This window comes from Equus asinus, chromosome 26 (genome assembly GCF_041296235.1).
Source record: "Equus asinus isolate D_3611 breed Donkey chromosome 26, EquAss-T2T_v2, whole genome shotgun sequence".
NCBI classification, from domain to species: domain Eukaryota; kingdom Metazoa; phylum Chordata; class Mammalia; order Perissodactyla; family Equidae; genus Equus; species Equus asinus.
In genome coordinates this window covers 35876394-35902604 of record NC_091815.1, presented here as the reverse complement: position 1 = coordinate 35902604, position 26211 = coordinate 35876394, and the positions used below count along the sequence as shown (strand labels likewise).

At 46.3% G+C, this 26211-nt stretch overlaps 1 protein-coding gene across 6 annotated transcripts; it reads right to left on the bottom strand.

Moving 5' to 3' along the window:
• Positions 1–25800, bottom strand: LOC106825293 (N-formyl peptide receptor 2-like). Of its 6 annotated transcripts, XM_070499202.1 has the most exons (6): positions 25052–25800; positions 24520–24688; positions 13850–14270; positions 10181–10481; positions 5092–5182; positions 1–4454 (listed from the first exon to the last, which is right to left on the bottom strand). In XM_070499202.1, the coding sequence occupies exon 6, from the start codon at positions 4441–4443 to the stop codon at positions 3388–3390; it is 1056 nt and encodes a 351-aa protein (XP_070355303.1). In that variant the 5' UTR covers positions 4444–4454; positions 5092–5182; positions 10181–10481; positions 13850–14270; positions 24520–24688; positions 25052–25800; the 3' UTR covers positions 1–3387. The 6 variants fall into 6 exon arrangements, with proteins under 6 accessions (XP_070355303.1, XP_070355305.1, XP_070355301.1 ...); XM_070499204.1 differs by lacking the exon at positions 5092–5182 and having other exon boundaries at positions 10176–10481; XM_070499200.1 differs by lacking the exon at positions 5092–5182.
• Between the last annotated feature and the right edge of the window lie 411 nt (positions 25801–26211).

Here is a 26211-nt window from a genome sequence, read left to right as displayed (position 1 = left end):
CCCCAGCAATTCAAGACAGAGATCACTGTCAGCATTCCACAAGGCACCAGTCACAGAGCACTTTTCCCCATCATCTTCTTTCCTTCCGTCCAACTATGACCGCTGTCTGGACTATTACGGTAATCAATTCATCACTTCCCTTTATAGTTTTACTACATAGTTTTGTATCCCTAAACTGTACAGTTTAATTTTGTCAACCAAAATTATTTTTAATATAAATGGAATCAAGCTGTACATACTCTGTCTTCTATTATTTCCTCATCACGATATCTGAGATTCATCCACGTAGATGTAGCTTTTTAAAAAAGTTTATTGCTGAATAATAATTTACTGTCTGAATATCCTACAATTTTTTCATTCTATTGTTGATGAACTTTGGGCTTTACAGTTCTTTACAGTTTGGGCTACCACAAATAATTCTGCAATGAACATTTGTGAAATCATGTGCTGCTGAACATGAATATATATAATTCAAGGTATGTGGGATTGCTGGGTATAAGACAGCCTTTAAAAAAAAAAGTCTTAACAGGAATTTCAAGAATACACAATACAAAAGAAAATAGTATCATAAATCACTAGCTTCACTACTTATAAATAGTTGGCCAAGGTTATTGCATTTTTCTTCACCTTTCTTTTTTCTACTCTGGAATGTTTTAAAGCAAATTTCAAACATTCCATCATAAACTGCTTCAGTTTGTGTCTCTAACAGATAAGGGCTTTAAAAACAATAGTCCCAATACCACTACTACACCCAAACAAACTTACAGTAATTTCTTGATTGCATTGATCTTTCCTGGGCAGCCTGATCAGGCTTCTATATATGCACCAGGAAAAGGTGTCTTCCTAAGAGAGATTAGCAATGGGCCTTTAACCCTAGCAATAGATAAGAGCAGGCAAGTCAACTAAATTATGTTATCTTCTAATTTACTCTACAGATAAACCCACACACACACAAAGGGACATGTGTGTGCACAGTTATGCATTGGTAACAGCACAAGATTAGAAACAATTTAAATGTTCGTTAATATGTGACTGATTAAATAATTCTGTTGTATCCACCCAATGGAATACAATGCAAGTATTACAAAGAATGAGGAAGCTGGTTACGTACCGATGAGAGACAACTGTTGCATCTTATTGCTTAGAATTTACTCATGTGTAGCTGGAATGATGGCTGAGAAAGTATTGTTTTAGGTGGATGAGTTTCCACCCACTTCTGTTAATGAAAGAAAGGGATGAACATTGAGTAGGAAGCTGTCAGTTCTTACCACATCCTACCCCTGTGTCTACTCAACATCTCTGCATACTCCTCCCCACAAACTGAAGTAGTCCCATCCTTCTCAAGGTTGACAGCCACAAAATTTTATTTTGGAGTTTCTGACTCAATAGTTTCTAGAAGTGTTTCTTTGTGGTGAGCAGTCCATAAACTTAAAAGAATCCTCAGCTTCCAGAGACCCAATATACAATGATGCAATGGGAAGTGGGCATCCACAGTGAAAACTCCCAATGAAGAAAAGAAAAAAGGAGAGGATGTAGCCAGCACTATTCTATTGCAATTAACCAAGGCCGGTGGGCAGGAATAGTAAGAACTCCCTGCCCTGCCAGTGGAGGAAGTTTCTTAGCCAATTGGAAGCACTGGTTCTCTATCTACAGGATGTACACTGTCCTTCATGGCTCCTGGCTTTGCCCTCTTGCATTTCTTTCTTGTTCCTTATTTTCTATGGCCACGCCTTAGTTAGGCATTAAAGAGTATACATTTCTTGGGAACTGGAAAGCATTTCTAGGAGTCAAGGATGCAGATGAGATGGGTAAGCTGCTCTGCATTGGAATTGCAAAGACTTTAGCAGTGACAGGAGGGAAAGGGAGAAGAATGACTGAGTAAGGTAGTGGGGTGGGTGAAGGGCTTTTGAAAACAAGACTGATATTTATTTTGAGTTCTTTCTTTTGTCAGAACATCAGGAAAACATGTCATGCGCTGAAGGACAATTGGTGAGCGATTATTTGCAGAAAGCAAGGAAAAAAACCCAGTACTATTGTGGACTGATTTATTTCAAAACAAAGTCATCAGGCAACAGTTAGCCAGAGTACTTTAGCAGAAACCCCAAACCACAGGTGTTCATAAAATGTAAACCACGTGGGAATTTGTAAAAATTGTGGGCATGGGGGTGAGAGTTCACTGGATGCGGCCCAAGGCATGATAGGAGGGTCAGAAATAATTTTAGCTAGACACTGAAGGTTCTCACTTGACACCTGAGTGATACTATTGTTACTGATTCATTAATTCCACAACTATTTATTGAGACTCTGTCACATGTCAGGCACTATTTTACACTTGGGGTATGGAGATCCATCAGTGAACAATACAGACCAAAATCCCTGCCCTCAGCTTACACTCTCATTACATGAAGGAAACCATACAAGCGCTGTACACAGTTATACTGTTTCATGCGAATAAGTTTGGCAATTTCGATGAAATGGCTAAATTCCTTGAAAGTCACAGTTTACCAAAACTGACAGAAGAGGAAATAGAAAATCTGAATAGTCCAATAACTCTTAAAGAATTGAACTTGCCATTAAAACCTTCCCAGAAACAAAACCTGAGACCCAATAGGCTTCACTGGAGAATTTCTCTAAACATTTATAACAGATGTAACACCAGGGAATAGAATGAGAGGAGTCCCTTCCTGACTCCTTTCAGGAGGCCATTATAAGTTTGATGTAAAACCTGACAAGGACATTAGAGGAAAGCAAAATAACAGACTAATCATTGCATAAACATAACTGCAGAAATTCCAAACAATCTAGTGAGATTAATTTATAAATACGTAAAATATGTCATGACCAAGCTTGATTTATTCTAGGAATGCAGGGTAATTTAACATTCAAAAATTAATCAGTGTAATTTTGATGATATAAATAAGGAGATAAAAATAATATAATCATCCTTAATATATGCAGAAAATGCATTAGATACAATCCAATAACCATTCACAATTATAAAAAAAGAAAAGCTTTAATGAGGTAGAAAGAGTAAACTTGCGTAGTCTTATGAAAAATAGGTTTTAAATAAACGCTACAGGCAACATCGTATTTAATGATGAAATAATAAAGTTTTCCCCTTAATTGACTCTCTCAGCTAAGCTTTACAAATTCCCCATCACTCTTTCTCTTGTTTTATTTTCCCACCTCTGATTACACCGGGTTATAGGCTGAGGTCCAAAACCCCAAAATGACAAGAATGCTACCCTTATGTCCTTCTTCCCCCCACATCAGGGGGCCCCAAAGCATTATTCAAGCTGAGTGGCTCAGGATGATCCAAGGGAAATGAAGCTGCAACTGGGAGCACGGTAGGGGCAGGCAGATCTCAAAAATGTCCCCCAGACCTCCTCACATTGCCTGTAACTGGACTTCTGCAGGGGATGAAGAAGATTTGGTTGTTGTGTCACTGGTCTGGGCTGAGTCCTCACTCAGGGCCCTCTCCAGACTGGCTGGCAGGGAGTGGATCAGTCTCTTTCGGAAGTCTCGACCCACGAAGACATAGAGTATTGGGTTGAGGCAGCTGTTGAAGAAGGCCAGGGAGCTCGTTAGGTTAATAAGGAGAATAATGATTTTGTGCTTACCTTCAAAATATATTTCTTTGATCCAGACTGTGCCAAGAAGGGCAAACAGTTGAAAGGGGAACCAACAGAGAAAGAAAGAAGCCACAACAGCAGTGAGGACCCGTAAGGGGTGGCTGGATTTAATCATGCCTTTTTTGTGCATCTTGGCAGCAATGAGGCCATAGCAGATTGCGACGATGGACATCGGCATACTGAAGCCAATGATAAACCGGATGATCCCTCTGACTGTCAACACGGTGACGGTTATCTTCCTCTTCTCATCAGTGGTGTTACCCCAGGATTCGAAGCTGAAAGTACAGAGTGTATTCCCTTTCCCATCACTTTTTGTAGTGAAGAAGAGGAAAATTTGTGAGGTGAGGATTAGAGCAAGAATCCAGGGTCCCATGATCAGTTTTGTAGCCAGACCTACAGTGCGGTGGTTTTGGGCCCAGATTGGATGCAGGACACAAATACAGCGGTCTAGAGCAATGAAAGCAATTAGGAAGACACTCCCAAACAGGTTGATGTCCACCACGATGTGAACTAACTTGCATAGGAACCAGCCAAAAGGCCATTGTTTTCCCATGGCCATTGAGACCATGAGGAAGGGAATGGTAGTAGTGAAAGAGAAGTCAGCTATGGCCAAGTTCAGGTAACAGAGGGTGGTGACTGTGCGTGCCATCCGGAATCCAGCCACCCAGATCACAAGCCCATTGCCCAGGATCCCGAGGACAAAAGTGATCCCAAGCACCACCAATGAGAGGATATTCACAACAGCGTAGCCAGGAGGCTCATGGGGCCTCGCATTGGATCCATTCAGAGGGACGGAGAAGTTGGTTTCCATCTTGCTGACACCTGAAACATTTCAAAAATGACCATTTCTTAGCTGTGGAGCCATCTTACAGCATCCCTATTCATGGCCAACATCAACTTCCACTGTAGTTCCCACTCCAATCAGGATACCCACTCTCCTGAACCTTGTGGCCAGTCATACTATAAAATTGATGCCCTGTTGGCTGTTCCTTAGGGAAAGGATAGTTCTGCATATTTCCATAATTAGTAATATGCATTCAACCTAACATGCTGATTACTTAACCAAGAGGATTACAAGGATCCTGTCCGCCAGCAGAATACTGAACTGAAGGTGCATAGACAACAGAAAATTGATGGCGGGCAGCTTCAGCAGAGTAAGGGAAGCACCAGACTCAGAGTGAGCAGGTTCACATCTTCTTCCACCCATGACTCAGTGCATGGACGCTGGCAAGCTGTGCAGCCTCTTTCAGCTCCAGGTTCTCCCAGACTCCCAGCTCCTGTCCTCCCCACTCTGAGGACCCTTGACCTATTGTTTGGTTAGTCTTTAAGTTAAAGTCTTAGAGTTCAGTTTGAGTTTAAAGTTGAAGAGGCTCTTTAACAGTTACTGGTAATGTGTAGTAATATGTTACATCTTGTGATTCTGTGCTAGAGGAAGTCATGAAGGGGGTTCTGTCTCTACCTTCAACCTTGTGTTTTTCATCGTCTCTCTTACGGTGCTCTCCTCTATCTGGGGGGCAAAGAATTTTCACCCATTGTACAGCTTTCGCATTCTGTGGGACAAGAGTATGAGAGTAGTAAGTTTTGTTAATAATATTGGTGGGGCTCTTATTAGAGACCATGCATTGTGTTAATTGATATATACAGGGATTCAGTTTGATCTACATAACAACTCTATAATGTTCATTATTTCTGGTTTTTATAAGAATAAATTCATACTTGTTCAGAGCAGTTATGAAAACCGCCAAAGGTCATTTAAATAGTTGGTGGTAGAGGAAGGACTTCAATCCTGCTTGATCTGACTTCCAAGTCTTTTTCTCCACTACACAACTGTGTATTGCTGGTTGTGAGCAATGTTCCTGGTTGCCCACCCAACATCCATTCCCTTATTCTTCTCTGCTACCAAACCACAGTTTTGTTACTCACCCATCAGGGAAGATGTCCCTTGCTCCATCTTTGGAGGCAAATCGTGATTTGTCTCACTAGTAGCTGGAATCTCCTTTGCTTTGCAAGAGATTGTTTTAGCAATGGGCACATGACTAAATCCTGGACAATAACACTATGGGAAGATATCCTGGGGAGATTCTGGGATAGATTACTTTGCTCTTAAGAATGAGAATCCAAAACATTGTAGTGTCTGCCTCTGGATCAGGTCACATCTATAACTATTGCATCCAAATTCAACCCAGAGGTCTATGTGACCCCCATGTCCATGCCACTTGCCCAAATTTCCTCATACTGTGGTCTTTTAGCTATGTCGAAACATCCAGGGTGGTTGTTAAAATGCACATTCATGAACCTCACCCTAAAATCTCTTTGGACAAAATCTAGGGTGATTTTCTATGGCCTCAAAAATTTGGGAATCATCTTACCCTAGGGTATTCTGCCTCCTTAAGAGAAATAGCTGTTACTGAGCACGTGCTCAAATTTAATAGCCATAAATCTGTTCTAGGGTATCCATTATCTTCCATCTTTTTTTAAAAAGATTTTTTAATTTTTTACTTTTTCTCTGCAAAGCTCCCCGGTACATGGTTGCATATTCTTGTATATAGTTGTGGGTCCTTCTAGTTGTGGCATGTGGGACACCACCTCAGCATGGCTTGATGAGTGGTGCCATGTCCGTGCCCAGAATCCAAACTGACAAAACCCTGAGCCACCGCAGCAGAGCATGCAAACTTAACCACTTGGCCATGGAGCCTGCCCGTCGTCCATCTTTTATCAGGGGGAAACCATGTCCCAGGGGTTTCAGTAGTTTGTTCAACATCAAGCCCAGCCAGTCAGTGGAGGCAGCAAGCTTTGAAAACCAGGTTTAACCAATTCTAGAGCCACTGTCTTTGCTTCTCTAAAGCGCTGCCTTTTCAAGGGGTTCCCCCAAGATTGCGTGGAGATGATCACAATCCAGGATGTTGATTTGCCTCCCTCCCTCCCTCCTCTTTTTTCCCTTCCTTTTCTTTCTGCCTGTCTTCACCAGTCACTTCCACCAAAGTCTTCTATGGGACCTTCTTGATGTAGTGCAGGATTTTTCAACCTCAGTACCATTGACGTTTGAAGCTAACCATCCTTTGTTGTTGGGGATCATCCCTTAAACTGTAGGATGTTTGGCAGCATCCCTGGCCTCTATCTACCAGATGCCAGTAGTACCCCCTCGCTCCAGTCGTGACAACCAAAAGTGTCTACAGACATTGTCAAATGTCCCCTGGAGGGCTTTCCCTCACCCCCAGTTGAGAGTCACTGTTACAGTGTAAGGAGTGCTGGGCTCTGGAGTTTGGTCAATCTGTATTCTAATCTCATCTCTGACACCTGCCCACTGGGTTCTTGGTCAGTGACATCTCTTCCAACTTCACTTTCCTCCTCTGCAGAATGGGGGTGATTTTGTGGTGAAGACTGAGGTTTAGGTGAGGATTAATGAGAACAGACATGGAAATCTTTTAGGCAGGACCGAATGACTCTTTAACAAATAGGAACTCTCGATCCTCACCAGGCTCTGTGCCTTGTCCTGGGGCCACGCATTGTAGAAGCTCAAGTTCAGGTCAAGAACAATGCTCGAAACAGTAGTAGTACTACGTATGAACCTTTTCCATATGCCAAGAGCTTCTCTTCCACCTCATCACGACTCATCTCATAAGGTCCCTGAGGTTTGCACGTGTTAATATGCGTAAAGCATCGAGCATACTCTGCAGCATTATAAATATGGAATAATATTAGTTACACAATTAGTATGGCCATTGTACAGAAGAAGAAGTTAAGACTTCAGCAGGTTATATTCATTGTTTAATGCCCCCAGTGAGGAAGAGGTAGAGCCAGAATTTGAGATCAATCAGACCGATTCCACCAGAATTGTGCTCTTAACTCTCTCCCACCCCATACCTCCTCAACTGAGTCTGTTTCTCTCCACTCGCCCACTGAACACCCTAGAAGGTGCTCAGAAGATAGGATGCACTCACTAATCTCTAAATCATTGCTTTAAAAATTTTTATACACAAGGAAAGACGATTGTGCAATGACAGCTTGGGAAAGGACAGTAGGACAAAGTTGTAAAATTATGGGCCCATCCTTGTTGCAGCACTGGGGAGAGAACCTGTGACCACACATGACACTCGCATGGACTATGGTGGCTGCTATTTGGTGAACCCCAAATATGTGCCAGTCACTGTACATTTTATCATCTCCAATTACAACATCGTTGTTTTCGCATAAGTATCGTCATTGTGTGTTACAAGAGGAAACCATGACTCTCACGAGGGAAGTGGGTTGCCCAATGTCACAATTATTAAGGGGCTCTCTGGATTTACGACCACAGATTTCAGATGGAAACTCAGCACTTCCTTGTTAGCTGATCCTCTTCTCCGGCATGTTTGCATTTCCATGCTTCAAAATAATGCTTTCAGTTCTGCTTTCTCCTCAGACTTCCTAACTTCTTCTCCCATCCTGACTCAGCTCATGCCCCTACCTCGTATTTTAATGAGAAAATCATAACAATTAGTTGTGAACTTCTTAGCCTTCTCTCACCCAAACCGTCCAATCTATCTGCACCTGTTACAGTGAATAAAGAGTTCTTGTTCATTCCAAAGGCTGCCCCCTCCCCATGTTTGCTCTGGATCCCTCTCTCTCTCATCTTCCCAAGAATTTTCCTCCAAGCATTCCTTTTCTTTTCTGCCAAAATTCTTCCAGGATTTTCTTTCCACTCGATCATTCTCACTGTCACATAAACGTTATCATATCTCCTCCCTTCAAAAGGAAGCCATCCTTGGCCTTTATTCGTTTCCGGCTTCGGCTCTATTTCTCCAAGAGAATTCTTTCTGTGAAGAAGATTCACAGCCAAACTTTAGAAGGGAGTGTCTCCACTTCTTAACCTCATATTTTTCTCCTAAACACACTCGACATTGACTTTGATTCTCAGCACTCCACGGAATGTGCTCTCCTTAAGGATGCTCATGGCCTGTATGCTGCCTCCAGTTCTTATCCTGATATCTCAGTGACATAGCACCCACTTGACCCCTTCCTCCTTCTTAAGACATATTTTTCTTATGCTTTGAGATGATAAAATGTACACACAACACAATTTTGGTTGTTTTTATAGCGTATTTGGTCACCTCTCCTCAATCCAGTTTCTAGCTTTATTGCCTCCAAATTTAACTCTAAATTTTGAGGCATCCTAGGGCTTGTAACTGCCCCCCCATCCTCTATACAATCTCATGGGTTGTAACATCATACTGATAACTTCTGATCTAAACCATCAGCCTTGGCTTCTCCCCAGAGCTCTAGCCTGGTATAACCAACTGAATTCTTGACATCTCCCCACGGGAATCCCAGAGTCACCCCAAACCTAACATTGCCCAAAACAAACTCTAAATTGTTCCATCCTCCCAAGTCTGCCTCTCTCCCGGTATCTGCATCTATTTGGAGCTTAAACATTCAGTTGTTAAAGCTCCAAATCTGAAACTCACCCTCGATTTTCCTTTCCCTCACCACCCCGTCCAATCTGAGCCTGTTGATTCTATCTACAGAGCAACTGAATCCACACCCGGAATTGTGTCGATCACCACCTCCCTTATCCATGGCCTCATCTGACCTGCATATTTGCACTAACCTTGCAAATAGCTTGTTTCTGCTCCTGATGCTGCCCCCTCCCCCAATCCTTTCTGACAGAAGCCAAATGGTCTTTCAAAAACACAAATCAGATCCTGACATTATTCTGCTCAACACCCTCAATGGCTTCCAAATTCCTAATTCAAGTTTGCTAAGCATTCCTGGATCCGCCCAGTCTGTTCCTCATACCTCACACATCCACTCTCCCCTCACATACTGTGCTCCATCCACTCTGAGTTCCTTCGATTCCTTGAACACGCCAAGCTCATTGCCATCTCAGGGCTTTTGTGTCCTCTGTTCCTCTGCCTACAATGCTTTTCCTCTCAGGCTTCCCACATCTGGCTCTTTCTGAATATTCATATCTCAGATATTTCATCCTCAGAGAGGTCCAGCCTGACCTATAACACAAATCAGCTGCCCCCAAGCACAGGCCATCTCACCAGACACTTTTCTTGTTGGTTTATACATTCACTTATTTTCTGCTCTAAATACCATCCACATCGGGATATAAGCTCCACAAGACAATCAAGTTCTTTCAACACTACATCTCTAGAGTAATGCTGTCCAATAGACACATAAATGTGAGCCATCAAGGCAAGCCACAATGTGAGTTACATATATGTGACTTATAATTTTCTTTTACAAAGTAAAAGAAATTATTTTTAATAATATATTAATGAATTTTAATAACACATTTTATTTAACCTAACAGATCAAAAGGAATATCCTTTGAACATGGAACCAATATAAGAATTATCAATGAGATATTTTATATTCTTTTTTCATGCTAAGTCTTTGAAGATCCTAACTGCATTTTACACTTACAGCACATCTCAGGTCAATGGCCATAAGTGGCAAGTGCATATTATATTGGGTAGCCCAGCTCTAGAGTTTAGGAGGCATCGGCCACATAGGAGATGTCCAAATAATAATTTTTAAATTGTCAGCTCCCACCACCTTACCACCAGCTGAGATCCTTTTCCTGTGGCTGGTTCCTGGCTTCTTGCTGAGCAATGTAGGTGGAAGGGCTTCTGCAAATGGTTTATTGAAGGACAAGAGGGAGGGACAATGGAGCTGGAACCAATCAGGACAGAAACTCAGAATCTTGCAATTTCCAAAAAGCACCCTGGAGTTGTTGACAGCATAACTCTCCTTAGAAACTTACTGCCTGAACATTCCCCTCAGCTCCAACACTCTGGGGAGACAGGAGGTCAGTCCTCTGAATACCAAGGGTCAAAGAACCGGGTGTCCATGCCTTTTCTCCTTCAGAGATTCAGGAAAATGAAAGAAACAATTACTGAAGTGAGAAGAATTCGAGACAGGTAATAAAATACAGAGATGATGGTTAAACAAAAACTTTTTTCTCTACTCACATGACTCTCTGACACCAATGTGTGGGTTTTTTCTATGCCAAGCAATGCTCCAATTCCCTGTGGACCCCACCTGGGTGTCCTACAATTGAATTCAATTCTGACAGTATCTATCTGGAGCTAGCATCACATCCCACGAGTTAAAGGGCTCATCCCACAAGACTACCCCCACTACAGATGCCACTTGCAAGTCCCAGGTGGCTACCTACACTTCTGCCTGACCAGCTATAAGTCAGCGGTTCCTATGACCCCCTCCTCAGGTTCAATAATTTGCTAGAATGACTCACGGAACTCAGGAAAGCAATTTACTTATGTTTACCACTTTACTATATAAAAGATACAAGTCGAGAACAGTCAAATGTAAGAAATGCATAGGGCAAGGTATGGGAGGAGGTTTGTGCACAAAGCTTCCATGTCCTCGCTGGGTGTACCATCTCTCAACATCTTGATGGGTTCACCAACCCAGAAGCTCACCAAATCTCAATGTTTAAGAATTTTTGTAGAGCTAAATCTCCAGCCCTCCTCCCATCTCTCTTCCCCAGTGGTCAGGGGGTGGGGCTGAAAATCTGTAACCCCTGGTCTTTCTGAGGCTATCTAGGGACAGGACTCTAAGTAACCTCATTAACATAAACTCTGGTGTGATCAAAAAGGGCTCTTATGAATAATAAAAAAAAAACTTTGCTTAGGATATTGCAAGAGTTTTAGGAGCCTTCTGCCATAAAATAGGGACAAAGACCAAATATATTCCTTATTATATCACAGTGGTGCTAGAAGAAACAGTAACCAAGAACACAGAGAGAGGTACAAGAGATGAATGAGAGAGCACCCTTCACCCAACACAGTCACCAAAATTAATCCCCTAACCTTCTCCGGAAGGAGCTAATTTGTGGGCCAATATCTGAGATTATAGGCCCCTTCTGAGGTTTTAAGCACCATCAGAATGTTCTATAGAGTTATTCTCAAGCCTAGTGGATATAACCATGGAGAAAAGGGGAAAACCAGAAAAAAAAATGTCCAAGAGAAGGAGATACAGAGAACTACTTTCTTTGTTCTCCCCAAATCACTGTGACAAAGGATGTTTTCAGGTATAAGTTATAGCAAATCTGTGAACTGCTTAAACCATGAAGAAATTTATTATTTTAAGAAATTTGGGAGGAGGTACGTTCTGAGTCTGAACAAGAATTGAGTTTAATTTACTCCTTCCACTCCACCATTTATTGGTTTCTTCCAAGGGCTTCTTGAACATGACTACAAGATGGCTGCCCTTGCTTCAGATATCACAGCCACATAACCTCCCAAGCCAGAAGGATGAGGATGGGCAGAAAAATTGACTTCATTCACATGCCTCTCTCATTTTATAAAACAAAGAAATCTTTTGTAGAGTCTCTATGGGACCTCTTCTTACCTTTTATTGGCAGAACTGAGTGACAGAACCATCTCTAGTCCAATCCTTGGCAAAATAATAATAATAATAATAATAATGAGGTTTCCCTGATTGGCTGAGGATGGAGGTAAATTGTACCTGAATATAATGGACTTCACTTATGAAAGAATAAGGGTGGGAGGTATTATATAGCTATAGCCTCCACAGAAGTGCTCCCATGCTGGCTCATAGGGACATAGAGGTTAATCAGTCATGGGTTCTGCCCTGGAAATGTTGACCAGTTGGATGGAGAGATGAGAGTGCAGTGCTTAGAGAGGTGGAGTGGGGGTATATGTAGTGATGGAGTGATGACTGGGTCATTACGGGATCCCCCAAAAGGAAGAGCCAACTGAGACTGACAGGGTCTAGGGTCACTTCCTGAAAGAGGTAACATCTAGGCTGAGTCTTAGAGTCTAAGGTAAAGAGGAGATAGAAAATTGCTTTGCAGGCAGAGGGGAGGGAAAATGCACAGGAAGGAGGCCAAGAAATAGGTTTCATTTGGTTGTTGGAGCAGAGATGGTGAGGCAGAGAGCAATAGGCAAGTCTGTAGAGGGTGGCAGGGCCATCTCTCAGAGGGTCTTGAATGCCACAAGAAGGACTTGGAATTTCTCCTTCAGAACATGAAAAGCCATTTAAGCAAGAGAGGGACTTGTCACGTGTGTGCTTCCGGGAAAAAAAACCTGTCCTAGTGTCCAGCAAAGGGATGGATTTGAGAATGTCCCAATTGGAGGCAGAGATCTTAGGGTGGAGAATGTTGCCAGAGATCCAGGTGAAGTTGTTGAAGAGCTACTCAGATTCCTAGACCCCTGATGTTGAGGGAGTTGAACTTTGGCATCCCACAGAGGATGGAGGTTGAGGAAAAGAATCCATAGACACTTGAGTTTCTAAAAGGGCCCAGTCTACTCCCCAAATGCTGTTAAAACAAGTGCCATATGAGTGTATTCTTGTGGCCACTGAGAAGCACAGGAGGCCTGGTTTCCTGTTCCTCAATTGGTTTCAGCTCATTTATCCCTTTCCTGCCCTTTCGGGTATCTTCTGCTAAGACCATTAGTCCAGAGTCACTCTCCTCAGGAGACCAGGACTTGGAACTGTCCTTAGCAAGCCCACAGTCTGTGGAAAGTCCAGGTGAGAAATGCATCCCTGGGGGCTGGGGAGCTAGACAAGGGTATGCTCCATAGCATGGTGGGGACAAAAGACTCTTTGGAGTGAACTGTAGAGAAATGTAAGGTGAAGAAATGAGCACAGCAAACATACTCAACTCTGTCAGGAGGTGGTGCTGTGAAGGAGAGCCAAGGATTTGGTTGGGAACTAAAGAAGGATGTGGACTTGAAGGAGAAATTTAAAAAGAAAAAGAAGAAGTTCTAGACCATATTGGGCTGCTACTGGGAGTGATGGAGTGGAGGGAAAATATTGATGCTGCAGGAGCGAGAAGGGATCAGTGAGGGAAGGAAGTTCTTGAGAAAGTGAGGGGGCCAGGATTCAGAGGACGACAGGGGACAGGTCTTGGGCAGAGCTGCTTGTTCTCTTGTCGGAGAGGCAAAGGCAGAGAGCGGTGGAGCAGGAGCAGACAGGAGGGTGGATTTGGTGGAGTGTGAGGCAAGGACATCAGCTGAGAGGGGATGGGAGAGGAGGTTCTGGGCCTTGAGGAGAAAGCAGAAGGAGCAAAATAATTATTAGGATCATGGGAAGATGAATGTAACAGGGAAGCGTAGATTTCCAGAGCAGTGGTGTGCCTCCACATGAAGAGACTGGTCCTGGATGTTCCTTGGGACCCATCAGCAGGGCTCAGCTCTACTCCCTCAAGAATTTCACCCTTAGACCTTAGGCCAGTCACTTACCCTCTTAAAGCCCAAGTTTCTTCTTCTGTCACAAGGTAATGATGATGCTTAGCCAATTCGGAGCTTGTTGAGATCAGAGTCAAAAAGGTAAGAATGTGTTACAGTGACTGCCACGTAGGTCACAGGTTGCAGACCACAGGTTTTCTCCCCCACCCTCAAACCTTGGTGGAGTCACAATTGCATAGCTTTTCCTCTCTGGTGTGTCCCCTCCTGTCATTGCAGAATCTTCCTGATTCATTGCATCAGTCTTTTCAAATGGTTGCCTTAGAGATTCTTGAGGACAGAGAGCTCTCAGGGTGTCTCTGTGGTTGGATGGTGGGTGGCGTGGGAAAACCCCTCCAGGTTGTTTCTGAGACTGTAGAGCATCGAAGTTCCGGAGAAATGCGAACCACGCATGGACCTTCAAATTGTCTGACAGGCACTGTGAAAAAGTAAGAAGAAACAAGTAAAGTTCATCTTTATAAAATATTTTACTTAATCTTCTATAACTAAATTATTATCATTTCAATCTGTAGTCAATATAAAAATTATTACTGTGATATGTCACATTAGTTTTCTTATCCTAAGTCTTTGAGTTCTGATGAGTATTTTCCTCTTACGTCCCTTCCCAAATAGACCTAGCCGGATTTCAAGTTCCCCAAAGCCTGACATTGTGAGTGGCTGCTGTGTTAGACAGCTCAGCCGTGGAGGCAGGATGGCAGGGCAGGGGCAGAGAGACCTTTGCTGGAATCTGACAGCCTGAGCTGTTGGGTGACTTTAGGCAATTAACTTAAATGCTCTAAGTCTCAGTTTCCTCATCCGTAAAATGGGTATAATAATAATAAGAAAAAGAATAAACTAACGTAACTCACTATGCACTGTGTGTCACTCACTGCCCCATGCTTTCTGGTATTTACATACTTCCTCCTCACGACAACCATTTAAGAAGGATGCTGCAAGGGTTAGAAGGGAAGAAAAGCTCTTTGCAAGAGCCTGGCTTGTGGTCTGCATACTGAATCTAATCAAATCTCACACCCAGCAGGCATTTGGACAGAACACTGTCATGTGCTTTTTCAACCCCAAGAGTACTGAGCCACCCAGTGGATGGAAAAGTGCGTCCTATCCATCTGGTGGAGATAACCACAGAGACAAGAGTGGAAATGGGGTCTCCTGCTCTGACTTCCTCAAGCACAGAATCCACAATGTGTGATTACTTGATTCCACCCTATCTGGTGTCACCCACTGATCCATTTTGCCTCACTTTGAAAACTAACCAGAAATTGTCCCTGATCTCTCACAATGGCAGAAGAAAAGAGGCTTTCGTGCCCCCTGAGAGAGAGGGGCAGAGTCTGGGCTGGAGAAGTTGTATACCTTGCAGCCCTCAGGAAGAGGGTCATAGGAGGAAGAAGCCCTTAGCCCACGACTGCCTGACAACGAGTCACGGAAGCTGTCTCCCATCAATTTTCTGATGTCCATACGCCGCCTTCTTCTTTTTCTTTATAAAAATTGTGATAAAACACACATAGCACAATATTTGCCATGTTAACCATTTTAAGCACATAATTCAGTGGCTTTAAGTACATTCACATTGCAGTGCAACCATCACCACCGTCTAGTTCCAGAACTTTTTCTTCACCCCAAACAGAAACTCTGTACCCATCAAGCAGCAACTTTGCATTCCCCAGTCCCTGGAAACTAAGTTGGTTTCTGTCTCTGTGAGTTTCCCTATTGTGGATATTTCATCTAAATGGAATCATACAACACATGACCTTTTGTGTCTGGCTTCTTTCACTTTTCAAGCTTCATCCATGTTGTAGCAGGTGGCAGAACTTCATTCTTTTTTATGGCTGAATAATATTCCGTAGTATGGATGGACCACACTTTGTTTCTCTGTTCATCTGTTGGTGGACGTTTTGGTTATCTCCACCTTCTGGCTGTTGTGGAGAGTGCTGCTGTGAACATGTTTGTGCAGGTTTTTGTGGCACTGCCTGTGTTCTCTCTACACCTTTTGCCCAGTATTTTCTCTCAGAGGGTACAAAAATTGTCTTCTTTGGCTAAGTAATCTGCCTTATTTAAAGGAGCATCTGTGGGAGCATCTGAGATACTGCGATTTATTTTAAGAAATATATATTTGATGTTCATCCCAGTTCCTGGCAGGGAGCTCCTAAAACCCTTAGAATTTTCTTATCTTTTGTTGTGTTAATGATGTGACTTTTGGAAGGCACCTAAGGAGGAAGGCTAGTCACCAGAGGAACCAACCATAGGATCAGAGGGTGGGACCTCCAGGGAGAGGGGAGTGCTTGGAGATTGAGTTCAATCACCAATGGCTAATGATTTAATCAATCCCGCCAATGTAATGAAGCCTTCATAAAAACCCAGGACAGGGTTTGGAGAGCTTACAGGTTGGTGAACCAGAACACCTCCACATGCCGCCATGCTGGACCCCAAATTCCACGAGGTCAGAAGCTCCTTTGTTCAGGACCTCGCCCTACGCATCTCTTCATGTGGCTGTTGATTCATATCCTTTAATATCCTTAGTAATAAACCAGTAATCTAGTGAGTAAACTGTTTTCCTGAATCCTCTGAGCCACCCTAGCAAATTAATTGAACCCAAAGAGGTAGTCATGGGAATCTCTGATTTATAGCCAGTCTGCCAGAAGCACAGGTATCAGGCTGGACTTATGATTGGCATCTGAAGTGGACGGCAGTCTTGTAGGACTGAGCCCTTGACCTGTGGTGACTGATGCTATCCCCAGGTAGATAGTGTCAGAATTGAGTTGAATTAGAGGACACCCACCTGGTCTCAGCCCCTGCTTGGTGTGGGGGAAACCCAGACATGGGCGTTGGTGTCAGAATCGACCACCGTACCTGCCAACAGCCATTCCTCACTTTCTTCCTCATTGGCTGCACCCTTTTTCACGGCAGCAGTGTATCCAGCTCAGAGTCTAAATAACCAGTGGAGGAGCTAGATTATAAATTCAATTTTAATTCATTTAAATCCAAATAGCTGCATGTGGCTAGTGCTGAACGTCTTGGCCTGTGTGGCTGTAGTATGACTGAGGGGCTCCCTCCTTCCTCCCCCACTACACTCTGAGCTTAAGGTTGTTCTGGGTCCTGTTTGCCTCTGTTCTGGCCATAGAGCCTGGAACATAGGCCCCACAAAACAGGAAGGAATGATCATCCTCATGATCTCTTATTTTCCAAATTTCTTTCTGCTTTTGATAAATGTGTTTAGGAGACAGCCATTGGCATGTGCAAGTAACCTTTAAAACCTCCAAGAGATCTGTATGTCCTTGGCCAGAAGGTCACAATTCAACCCCCAACGTGCTGAGTGCTGCATGATGGTAGGAGCATGGAGGTGATGCAATGGAAGGAGGTCAAGGTTGGATATTTAGGTTTCTGGGGGATTCCAGCTTCCCCCTAATGGTGCTAACACAGGCATCGTGGCCTCACATCCTTGGCTGTTTGGAAATTGGGAGCGAGTCAGGTTCCTGTTACTCAAGCTGCCCCAGGTCTGCTTCCCCTTCTTGTCCCTCAGCCCTGTTCCTTTGGAAATCACCAAAGCTTGAAAGGCTTTGGGCAGATTAGAAACAGATCCGAGAGGTAGAGAACTGAGAACCGCAGCTCTTGGGTGACTAAGAGGGAGTGCCGGGGGCCCAGACTCCTGAATCTTTGAACCTCTGTCTTCTCATTTTTGAAATGGCCTATTAACAATCCCTCCTGAACAGGCTTGTCTGCACAGTGAGAAGAGTCAGAGTGTATTCACACAGTGAGATTCTAACCCTATAGGAATGAGAATGAGCAAATGATAACCTCGTGCACAACTGTGGATGCATCTCACAGACATAGTGTTGAGCAAAAGAAACCAGGCATGAAGCAGGACACACTGTATGGTTCCATTTACATGAGGTTTTTAAACCGGGGAACTAACCATTGCTGATTAGAGTCAGGACAGTGTGTACCCTTGTGTGCGTGTAGGGTGACTGGGACGGGGCTGGTGGGGATGTTCTGCTTCCTGATCTGGGGGCCGGCTACACAGGTGTGTTAACATTGTGAACATTTATTGATGGTACATTTATGATAACGTTCTGTATGTATTTAAACTTCAGTAAAAATTTTACTGAGAGAGAAAAAAGGAGGGAGGAGCAGAAGGAGAGAGAAGAGAAGGATGGGGAAGGAAAGAGATAGAGAGAGAGGTGAGAGATGGAGAGAGAAGCAAAGGAAGGAGAAAGAAAGGATGGAGGGAAGGAGAAAGGAAGAGAGAAAGGAGGGAGGGACAGAGGGAAGAGGAAGGGAGGAAGAGAGCACTTTCCTGCCACAGAAAGGAAAAGGGTGAGTTTCAGAATTTTCTGCAGCTGAACAAGACGAGGTAAGTTGACACAGGGCTCAGTAGAGACAGTGAAAATCATTTCTTATCTTTCCACACCCCAGCCTCTATCCACACATCTGGAGACACAGAGGGGAGGCTGGGAGAAACACCCTCAGTGCAGACAGAAGTAGCTGTGTTCCAAGCACAATCCTCAGTGACCTGAAGCATCTGACAGTGCTGGAGGCAGAGAAGCTGCCATTGACAAATTCCCCCATAGCCAATAATATGTCCATGGTCTGGACGTGGCCTCAGTCTCCCACGCCTCAGAGTAGCCAGGGACCATGATTTCTGGGAGTCTGACATGGTGGAGGCCCCATGTCTATCCCCCACACATATGAGTGGGAATACCACCAGCGATGTGTTGAGATGGTTCATACGAGCTCCCCAAGGGACAATTGTTAAAACATCAGGACTATTATGAGCCATTATTGGAAGTCAATCATATACAATTACAATTAATTGACATTCAAAAACAAAGGTAATAAATTAAAAAATTCTTCACTTCCTAATTACTTTTCTCCATTTTCATGAGCAAATGGAGTTCCAAGACACACCTTCTTCATTTCCCTTTTGTCTCTCTCATTAACATAAACAAAAATATCAGAGAGAGGGTCTGATATTGTGATATTACTGTTGGTGGCAGAATTGTAAAAACTGATACTGGGTTTTGCAAGAAATAGCAAGTCGCCCTGAAATTATAATTTTATGAAATTTACAATAAAGAGTATTGAGTGATGTATTATTATTTGTAAACTGTGTGCTACATACCTTTCATAGTCAGTAAAACATCACAAATCTATGTATTTATATACAGACATATTGAAGGGTGTTTTTTTTTCCTGGAAAGCTGGTTGTGCAGAAAGCACATGTGTTCAGGATTCTGTAAGAGTCATGTTCAAATCACAGCTCTGACACTATTTGTGTGAACTTAAACAAATCACTTCCCGTTTTGAACCTCAGTTTTCTCTTCTTTAACACAGGAGCTATCATAACTATCTGAGGGTGATCTTTTGGTTAGAGCTAATGAATATGGAGTGGGTAGCCCAAGGCTTGGTATATATCATAACCACCATCAACATTAAGGCCGCGTCCACCTGCTGGAGACAGGCCTGCTCTTCTCTGCTTTCTCTGTCCTCTGAGATGCAGACCACAATGACAAGGCCCATTGTGTCATACCTAACCCTTTCCAGTCCTCATGGTCTTCCTTCCTCATTGCAGATCGCTTTGGCAGTCAACAGAATGGGAATCATTCATTAGACTTTACTGTGAAATCCTTGGACCTGAGAAGGTGGGAGAGGGAACACCTTCCTTGCGTTGACTTGAAAAGCCTCAAAATGAGTTTATGTGGGACTAGCCAAAAGAATTGCAATTCAGGATGCACATACTATGGCAAACCACAGGCAAATCCAACAAAGAAGTGGAGCTGGCTTTATAGACGCTAAGTAGGAGTAGGGAGGGGCTGTTCTGAAGAAGAGTCCATTGGGGGAAAGTAATAGTTCAGGGTGGCAACGGCTTCTCCTTGGCTGAGCTGATGCCCAGTGGAGAGACAAGTCTTCCTTTAGTGGTAAAGTAGTTCAACTTCCTGTCCAAGATGCATGCATCTATCTCTTTCTGCTCCGTGTAATTGACCGTGTGATAGGGCCTGAGAGCTCCCCCTAGAGGCCTTCCTGACTCCAATCTAGTTAAGGTTTCTTTTGTTAATTTCCACACTTGTGACCTATCCTGGTCCCATGCACCTTAGAAGAGGAAGGTTCCCGTGAACTTCTCCAGGCCAGAGACCAGCACCTGGTTTATTGCATGCTTGCGTGTGCTGGGCACTGGACTGGTGTATCAGTTTGCTAGGGCTGCTATTACTCATTACCACAAACTGGGTGACTGAAAACCACGGAGATGTATTCTCTCACAGCTCTGGAGGCCAGAAGTCTGAAATCAAGGTGTCAGGAGGGCTGCTTCCTTCTGGAGGCTCTCAGGGAGATCTCTTCTATGCCTCCTCCTAGCTTCTGGTGGCTGCCCACAATCCTTGGTGTTATGGATTGAATTGTGTCCCCCCCCAAAGTCCTAAGTTGGAGTCCTAACTCCCCAGTATCTCAGAATGTGACCTCATTTGGACAGTGGGTTGTTGCAGATGTAATTATTTACATTAAGATGAGGTCATATGGAGTAGGATGGGTCCCAACCCAATAAGACTGGGTGTCCTTATGAAGAGGGGAAAATCGGACACAGACACACACAAGGAGAATGTCAGGTGAAGATGAGATTGGGGTGATGCTTCTGCAAGGCAAAGGACACCAAAGGTTGTCAGTGAACCACCAGAAGCTAGAGAAGAGGGCTGGAACAGATTCACAGCCCTCAGATTCACAGCCTGGTGAAAGCTTGACTTCTAGCCTCAAGATCTGTGAGATGATAAAATTCTGTTGTGAAGCCATCAAGTTTGTGGCACTTCAGACAGAAGCCCTAGAAAGCTAATGCGCTTGGCTTACAGATGCATCACTCCAGTTTCTGTCTCTGTCCTCACATCACCTTCTCCTCTGTGTCGACTGTTCAATAATCTCCCTCAGCCTCACTCTTACGAGGACATGTGTCATTGAATTTAGGTGGAGTGATCACATCTTGAAATCTGTAACTTCATCACCTCTGGAAAGACCCTTTTTCCAAGTAAGGTCACATTCACAGGTACCAGGAATTAAGACTTGAACATATCTTTGGGGGGGCTACCCGCTCTGAAATGGTGTGAGAAGAGGGAAACTGAGGCTATGAGAGATCAAGTCACTTTCCCAAACTCACGGTGCCGGTTGTCAGACATGCGATTAGAATAGTGGTCCTTCCAACTTGCTGCCGTGCCATTCTCTGCCACAGAGGAGGCCCCAGTAACAACGACTGATGAATGGATGAGTGAGCAAGTGAAGGAAGCAACTCAACAACAGGCATAGAAAGCTATCTTGTGTGAATATTTCCTAGAAATAACAAATTACCAACGAATGAGTTGGGAGCTCATTTAAATCAGGGTTCCATTCCTGGTCCTCCAGCTGTCTGTGTGACATTGAATATATCAAGATCTTAGTTTCCCTACCTGTAAAAAGGGGATTATAATACTTTCCTTAATGTCTTCCAAGGTGTTAAGTGAGAGAAAGCACACAGATCAATGCCAGGCACAAAGTAGGAGCCTGGAAAATGTAATTTCACTTTGGGAGGCAGTTTTTCCTAGTCAGATGGTTGTCAAACATACCAGTGCACAAGAATCATCTGGGACATGTGTTCAAGTCATTTGAGGGGCCCTGAGCTCACATACTGGGGGTAGGACCCAGTAACCTGTAGTTTTAACAAACACACACAGATGATTCAGATGCCCTGGTGCCCACAGACCAGTTTGCCGAACGTCTGGATATGTGATGACGAGAGCAGACGGTGGAGCCTGTTTTTGGTTGTGTCCTCTGGGGCACATTCCTGCTTCTCTCTGAGCCCCAATTTCGGCATTTGGAACTCATCACAGGGATCAGAGGAGTGTCGGCCAGGGTGAGTTCCAGGTTGAAAACCCACAGCCCAGGTACTGGCAATCGATGGACAGAACACCATGGCAGCGTTATTTCCTTTTCTCATCTGGTAGGTTTCATGAGGAAGGATGATGTGGTTAAAGCCCCTGCATGTCAGACGCCTGCAGCACTGACCACAGAAGGGGCCTCCAGGCTTCTGCTCCTCTGACTTCCTCTATCTGGAGCCCGCAGGGCTGCCCTCTCCATGGCACACGATCTATGCTGAACATGGTCTATCTGCTCCCCACACTTTCCTGAGCTTCCCACTATGCTGAGCTCCTTGCAGTAGCCCGTGGTAGGATGCTCCTCTCACCCACCATCGAGAGATGAGGAAGCTGGGCCCAAGGGTTCAGTCACTGCCCAGCATAGTTCCGTCCACTCCCGTCAACGTGGTCATGGGCCCTCCTTTTCTGCCGGTGGAGGGGGAAGCTCCAGCAGGGCAGGGAGGTGGCTTACCAGAGGCCACCAGCCTTGGAACTCAAGAGTGTCAGACAGCAGACCACGGACTCCTCCCAGCCTCCTCCCCAGACAACAGCTGAGGCAGCTGGGAGACTGAAGGGTCCCCTGCTGCCATCTGAGTCAGTCATGGAGACCCTCAGCTACTGCTGGTTCAGGAAAAGCCAAACCTCAAGTGCCAGTGTGCCAGGCAGAAGCTCTCTCTTAACCTGAAGGACTACCTCTGAGGGAAAACTTGAGATATCCCATTTTACAGATGAAGAAAGAGAGGATCAGGGGAATGAGATGGCTCCTTGTCAAGAACAGGCGAGTAACTGGTTCTGCCCTGGAGACCCCAGCTTGGCCCACCGGTTCCCCATCCTCACATCTGTCTTCTGACTCAGACTGTTGTCTTCCTCCCACGGAGGGTCTTCAGGCCCTGCTCTGTGGTGGGGGCCAACCAGGGACTCAAGGTGGATGCCCGGAACTTCGGGAAGGGAGGGGAGGGAGTACAGAGCCAAAGCCTTGTGTGCAAGAGTAATCTGAGGCTCACAAATTTTTCTGTCAGAGCTCAGAGGGTGATGGACCCAAGAGCCCAGGGGCCAGACCTCCACTTCAGCACAGAGGAGTGCAAATTCCAGATGCTTCCTCCCTCAGACCCAGGAGTCCACTCCCAGCCCCTCCTCCCTCAGACCCAGGAGTCCAGGCCCCCAGCCCCTCCTCCCTCAGACCCCGGGGTCCAGCCCCAGCCCCTCCTCCCTCAGACCCAGGAGTCCAGGCTCTGAGTCCCTCCTCCCTCAGACCCAGGAGTCTATGCCCCAGCTCCTCCTCCCTCAGACCCAGGAGTCCAGGCCCCAGCCCCTCCTCCCTCAGACCCAGGAGTCCAGGCCCCCAGCCCCTCCTCCCTCAGACCCAGGAGACCAGCCCCAGCCCCTCCTCCCTCAGACCCAGGGGTCCAGGCCCCCAGCCCCTCTTCCCACAGTGACCTTCTTACTTGACTTTCCCACCCCCTCGCAGCATCACTCTGGCCAGGCCTCAGTTCCCCTCTCTGGAAATGAGCCAGTCTCTCTTGCTGCGAGGATAGAGCTGCTGCAAAAGGAAGTCTCCCTCCCCCTCTCTCTCTGGCTCCTTCTGTCTCTGTTTCCCTCCAGGAAAAAAGTTAGGAGCCATGGTGGAAGCCGGAGTGGAGGCATCTTCATCTGGAGGAACAGGGTTATGGGCACACAGGGCCCTCCCCTCTCCAGAGGTCCCACAGCTTCCCTTCAGAGGAAGAGCTGGAGGTACAGTCATCCCTCCCTCCCTCCCTCCCAGGGTGTCAGCAGAATCTCGGAGGCCTAGGTGTTTTCCAGAATGTGGGTGTGTGGGAGGAACAGCCCCCTGGAACCCCAGCTGGTCCAGGCTCCGCTGGGAGCACTGGGACCAAGCCCTCTGTGTTCCTGGAAGTCCGAGGTACTCTGCTTCCAGATTCAGATCTTTGCTGGTCCCGGGAAGCCTTGCCTAGAGCCCCGCCTCCCTGGAGCTCCCCTTCCATCCCTCTGAGAGGTGGTCAACTCCAGCTGCTGGGTAGGGGTGGGGGTCCCAGCTGCCTCGCACTTCTCTGCCTTCTTCCCTCTCTCTCTCTCTCTCTCTCCCAGTCTCCCTCCCTCCTTTTCCTCCTCTTCTTTCTCTCTGTCTCTGTCTACTTCTCTCACTCTCCATCCCAACCTCACTCATTCATTCATGTTTACTGAGTACCCGCTCCGTACCAGGCACCTGTCCAGCCCCTGAGGAAACAGAGTCCTGAACACAACAGGCAAAGACCGTTGCCTGTGTAGAGCTTGCATTCTAACAAGGGAGACGCACATCGTGCAGAAAAGATAATAAATGGACAAGGTGTGCTTTATGTGGGAGGGCGATAAACGCTCTGGAAAACAGAAAAGGTAGAGGAGGGTAAGAGGGGATCAGGACCCCAGGGTGCGGCAGGTTTCCACATTAAACAGGGTGGTCGGGTGAGCCAGCCTCCCTCCCTCCCCCCTCCCATCCTCCCTCCCCCTGCCTCCCTCTCCTCTTCCTCGCTCTCATCCTCCCTCCCTCCTTTCTCTCTTCCCTTCTCTCCTTCCTGCCATCTTCCCTCCCTCCTTTCTCCCCTCCCTTCCTCCCTCCTCCCTTCCTCTCCTCCCCTCCACTCTCCCTTCCTGTCTCCTCTGTCTCTCAGCATCTAGATCCTCCCAAACTCCTCCCTCCCAGCCAGGACACCATGCACAGAAATCATTCACCTGGACTCAGACATTTAGCAAAACGCAGACTTCCTCAAGTTACTTCCCGGGCCCCTACCCTCCCTAGTTCCCCAGGAGGCCAATGATCCTTAAGCAGGGTACCTGCCCCAAATGAGAGAAATGTAGTCAGAAGGAGCTCAGATGAAAGGCTCAGGGTGCCCGTCTGCCGTGTCTGCTGTCCAGTGTCCTTGCCCCTCGGGGTTTTCTCAGGGACCTCTGCTCCACTTCGCTCTGCACGTCCCCATTGCGCCTCCAGTCCCACAGCCTCCACCTGCATCCAAGCTCAGAATCAGCTCTCTTGTCCAGAGAAGACCCTGATATGACCAGCCGCCCAGACGTCCTGGCTCAAAGTCCCCAGTCTCTCATCCAGTTTGTCCCTCACAGGTGCCCAGAGCTGACCCTCCTCTCCCCTGCTCCAAGCCTACCCATGGCTCCCCAGCACCCCAGGACAGTCCCATATTCAGAACCCTCACTGGGAGGAGCCGGCTATGCACCCCACACCCACACCTGTGCTTCAGCCTTTATGCTTGAAAACATCAACCCGCCTGTACTTTCCTCACTGGCCAGGGCATTTCTTACCTCGGATGCCCTTCCCAGTCCACCTTCCAACCCCAGCCCCACCCCCGGCCCTTACCCTTTCGAAATCCTCATCAGTCAGGATCCAGCTCCTCCAGGACGTCCCCTCCTCCAGGAAGCCCTCCCTGACTCCCCTGCTGGATTGGTGCATCCTCACATTGGTCTGTGGTTTTCTGTTTACACAGCTGTCTCCTTCATCAGATTGGCATCTCCTCAAGGGCAGGGTCCTGGTCTGAGTCATCTCTGTGTGCCTGGCATCGCCCAGCCGAGAGCCTGGGCCACCAAGGGCACAGGAGATGTCCCTGTGGTGAACAAATGTTCCTTCCTCTGCTTTCTCTCCATTTCTGCCTTATTATCTCCCCACTCTCTGCTCCTTCTGTCCTGGTGTTCTGTAAACCACACCCCGAGGGTTTCTGAGGATAACTGAAATCGTGGGAGGGCCACTGTGGGCCCAGGACAGGGACCTGAGATCAGCCTGCACTGCGGGGAGGGTTCTGGGAGAGAGGGTGCTACTGAGGGGAGCAGGAGGGGTCCCGCCACCACCAGTCCCTGCCTCTTGTGGGCAGGCCCAGTTTCATCTCTCATGGTCCTTCAGCTCTTGTCTTGGCTGCTTCCAGCCTTGGTCATCTCTCCCTGCAAGGAATTCTGGAGGCTGGACATCAGAGTCCGAGGGAGGAGGGGGTGGGAGGCCTGTACCCCTGGGTCTGAGGGAGGAGGGCCTGGGGGCCTAGACTCCTGGATCCTGCAGGAGGAAACCATTGGGGTGTAAAGTCCTGGTCTCTCCTTCTTCATCCACACTCTGGTTTTAGAAACATCTGGTTTTATACAGCTGCTCCACCCAGGGAGGGCAGGGTGGGGGCGGGGCAGCCAAATGCTGGGCTTCTGAGTGGAGCCTGGGCTGCCCCTCATCCCCACCCCGGGGAAGTGGAATCACCCTCCCCTCCTGCTCTGGGCTTGGCTCCCACGGGGAGGACCCATCATCCTGACACACTCAGACACCAGGCGGAGGCTCAGGCTCCTGGCCACAGCGTCAGAGACTGTCGGCTGGCCCTGCCCTGCTGGGATGGGTGGGGTGACCCTCACTTGGGCCCTGAACTGGCCTTCTTCTCCCTGACAGGCACGCTCAGGCAAAGGTACAACCTGGCCCTAGACCCCCACATCCTGACTCCCCGGGGAAACCCAGGGAGTGAGGACTTGGCATCTTGCAGGGGAAAGCTC

What these genes read in the sequence shown, in the direction of transcription:
- LOC106825293 (XM_070499204.1), bottom strand. Translation starts at nt 4,443, where the DNA reads ATGGAAACCAACTTCTCCGTCCCTCTGAATGGATCCAATGCGAGGCCC.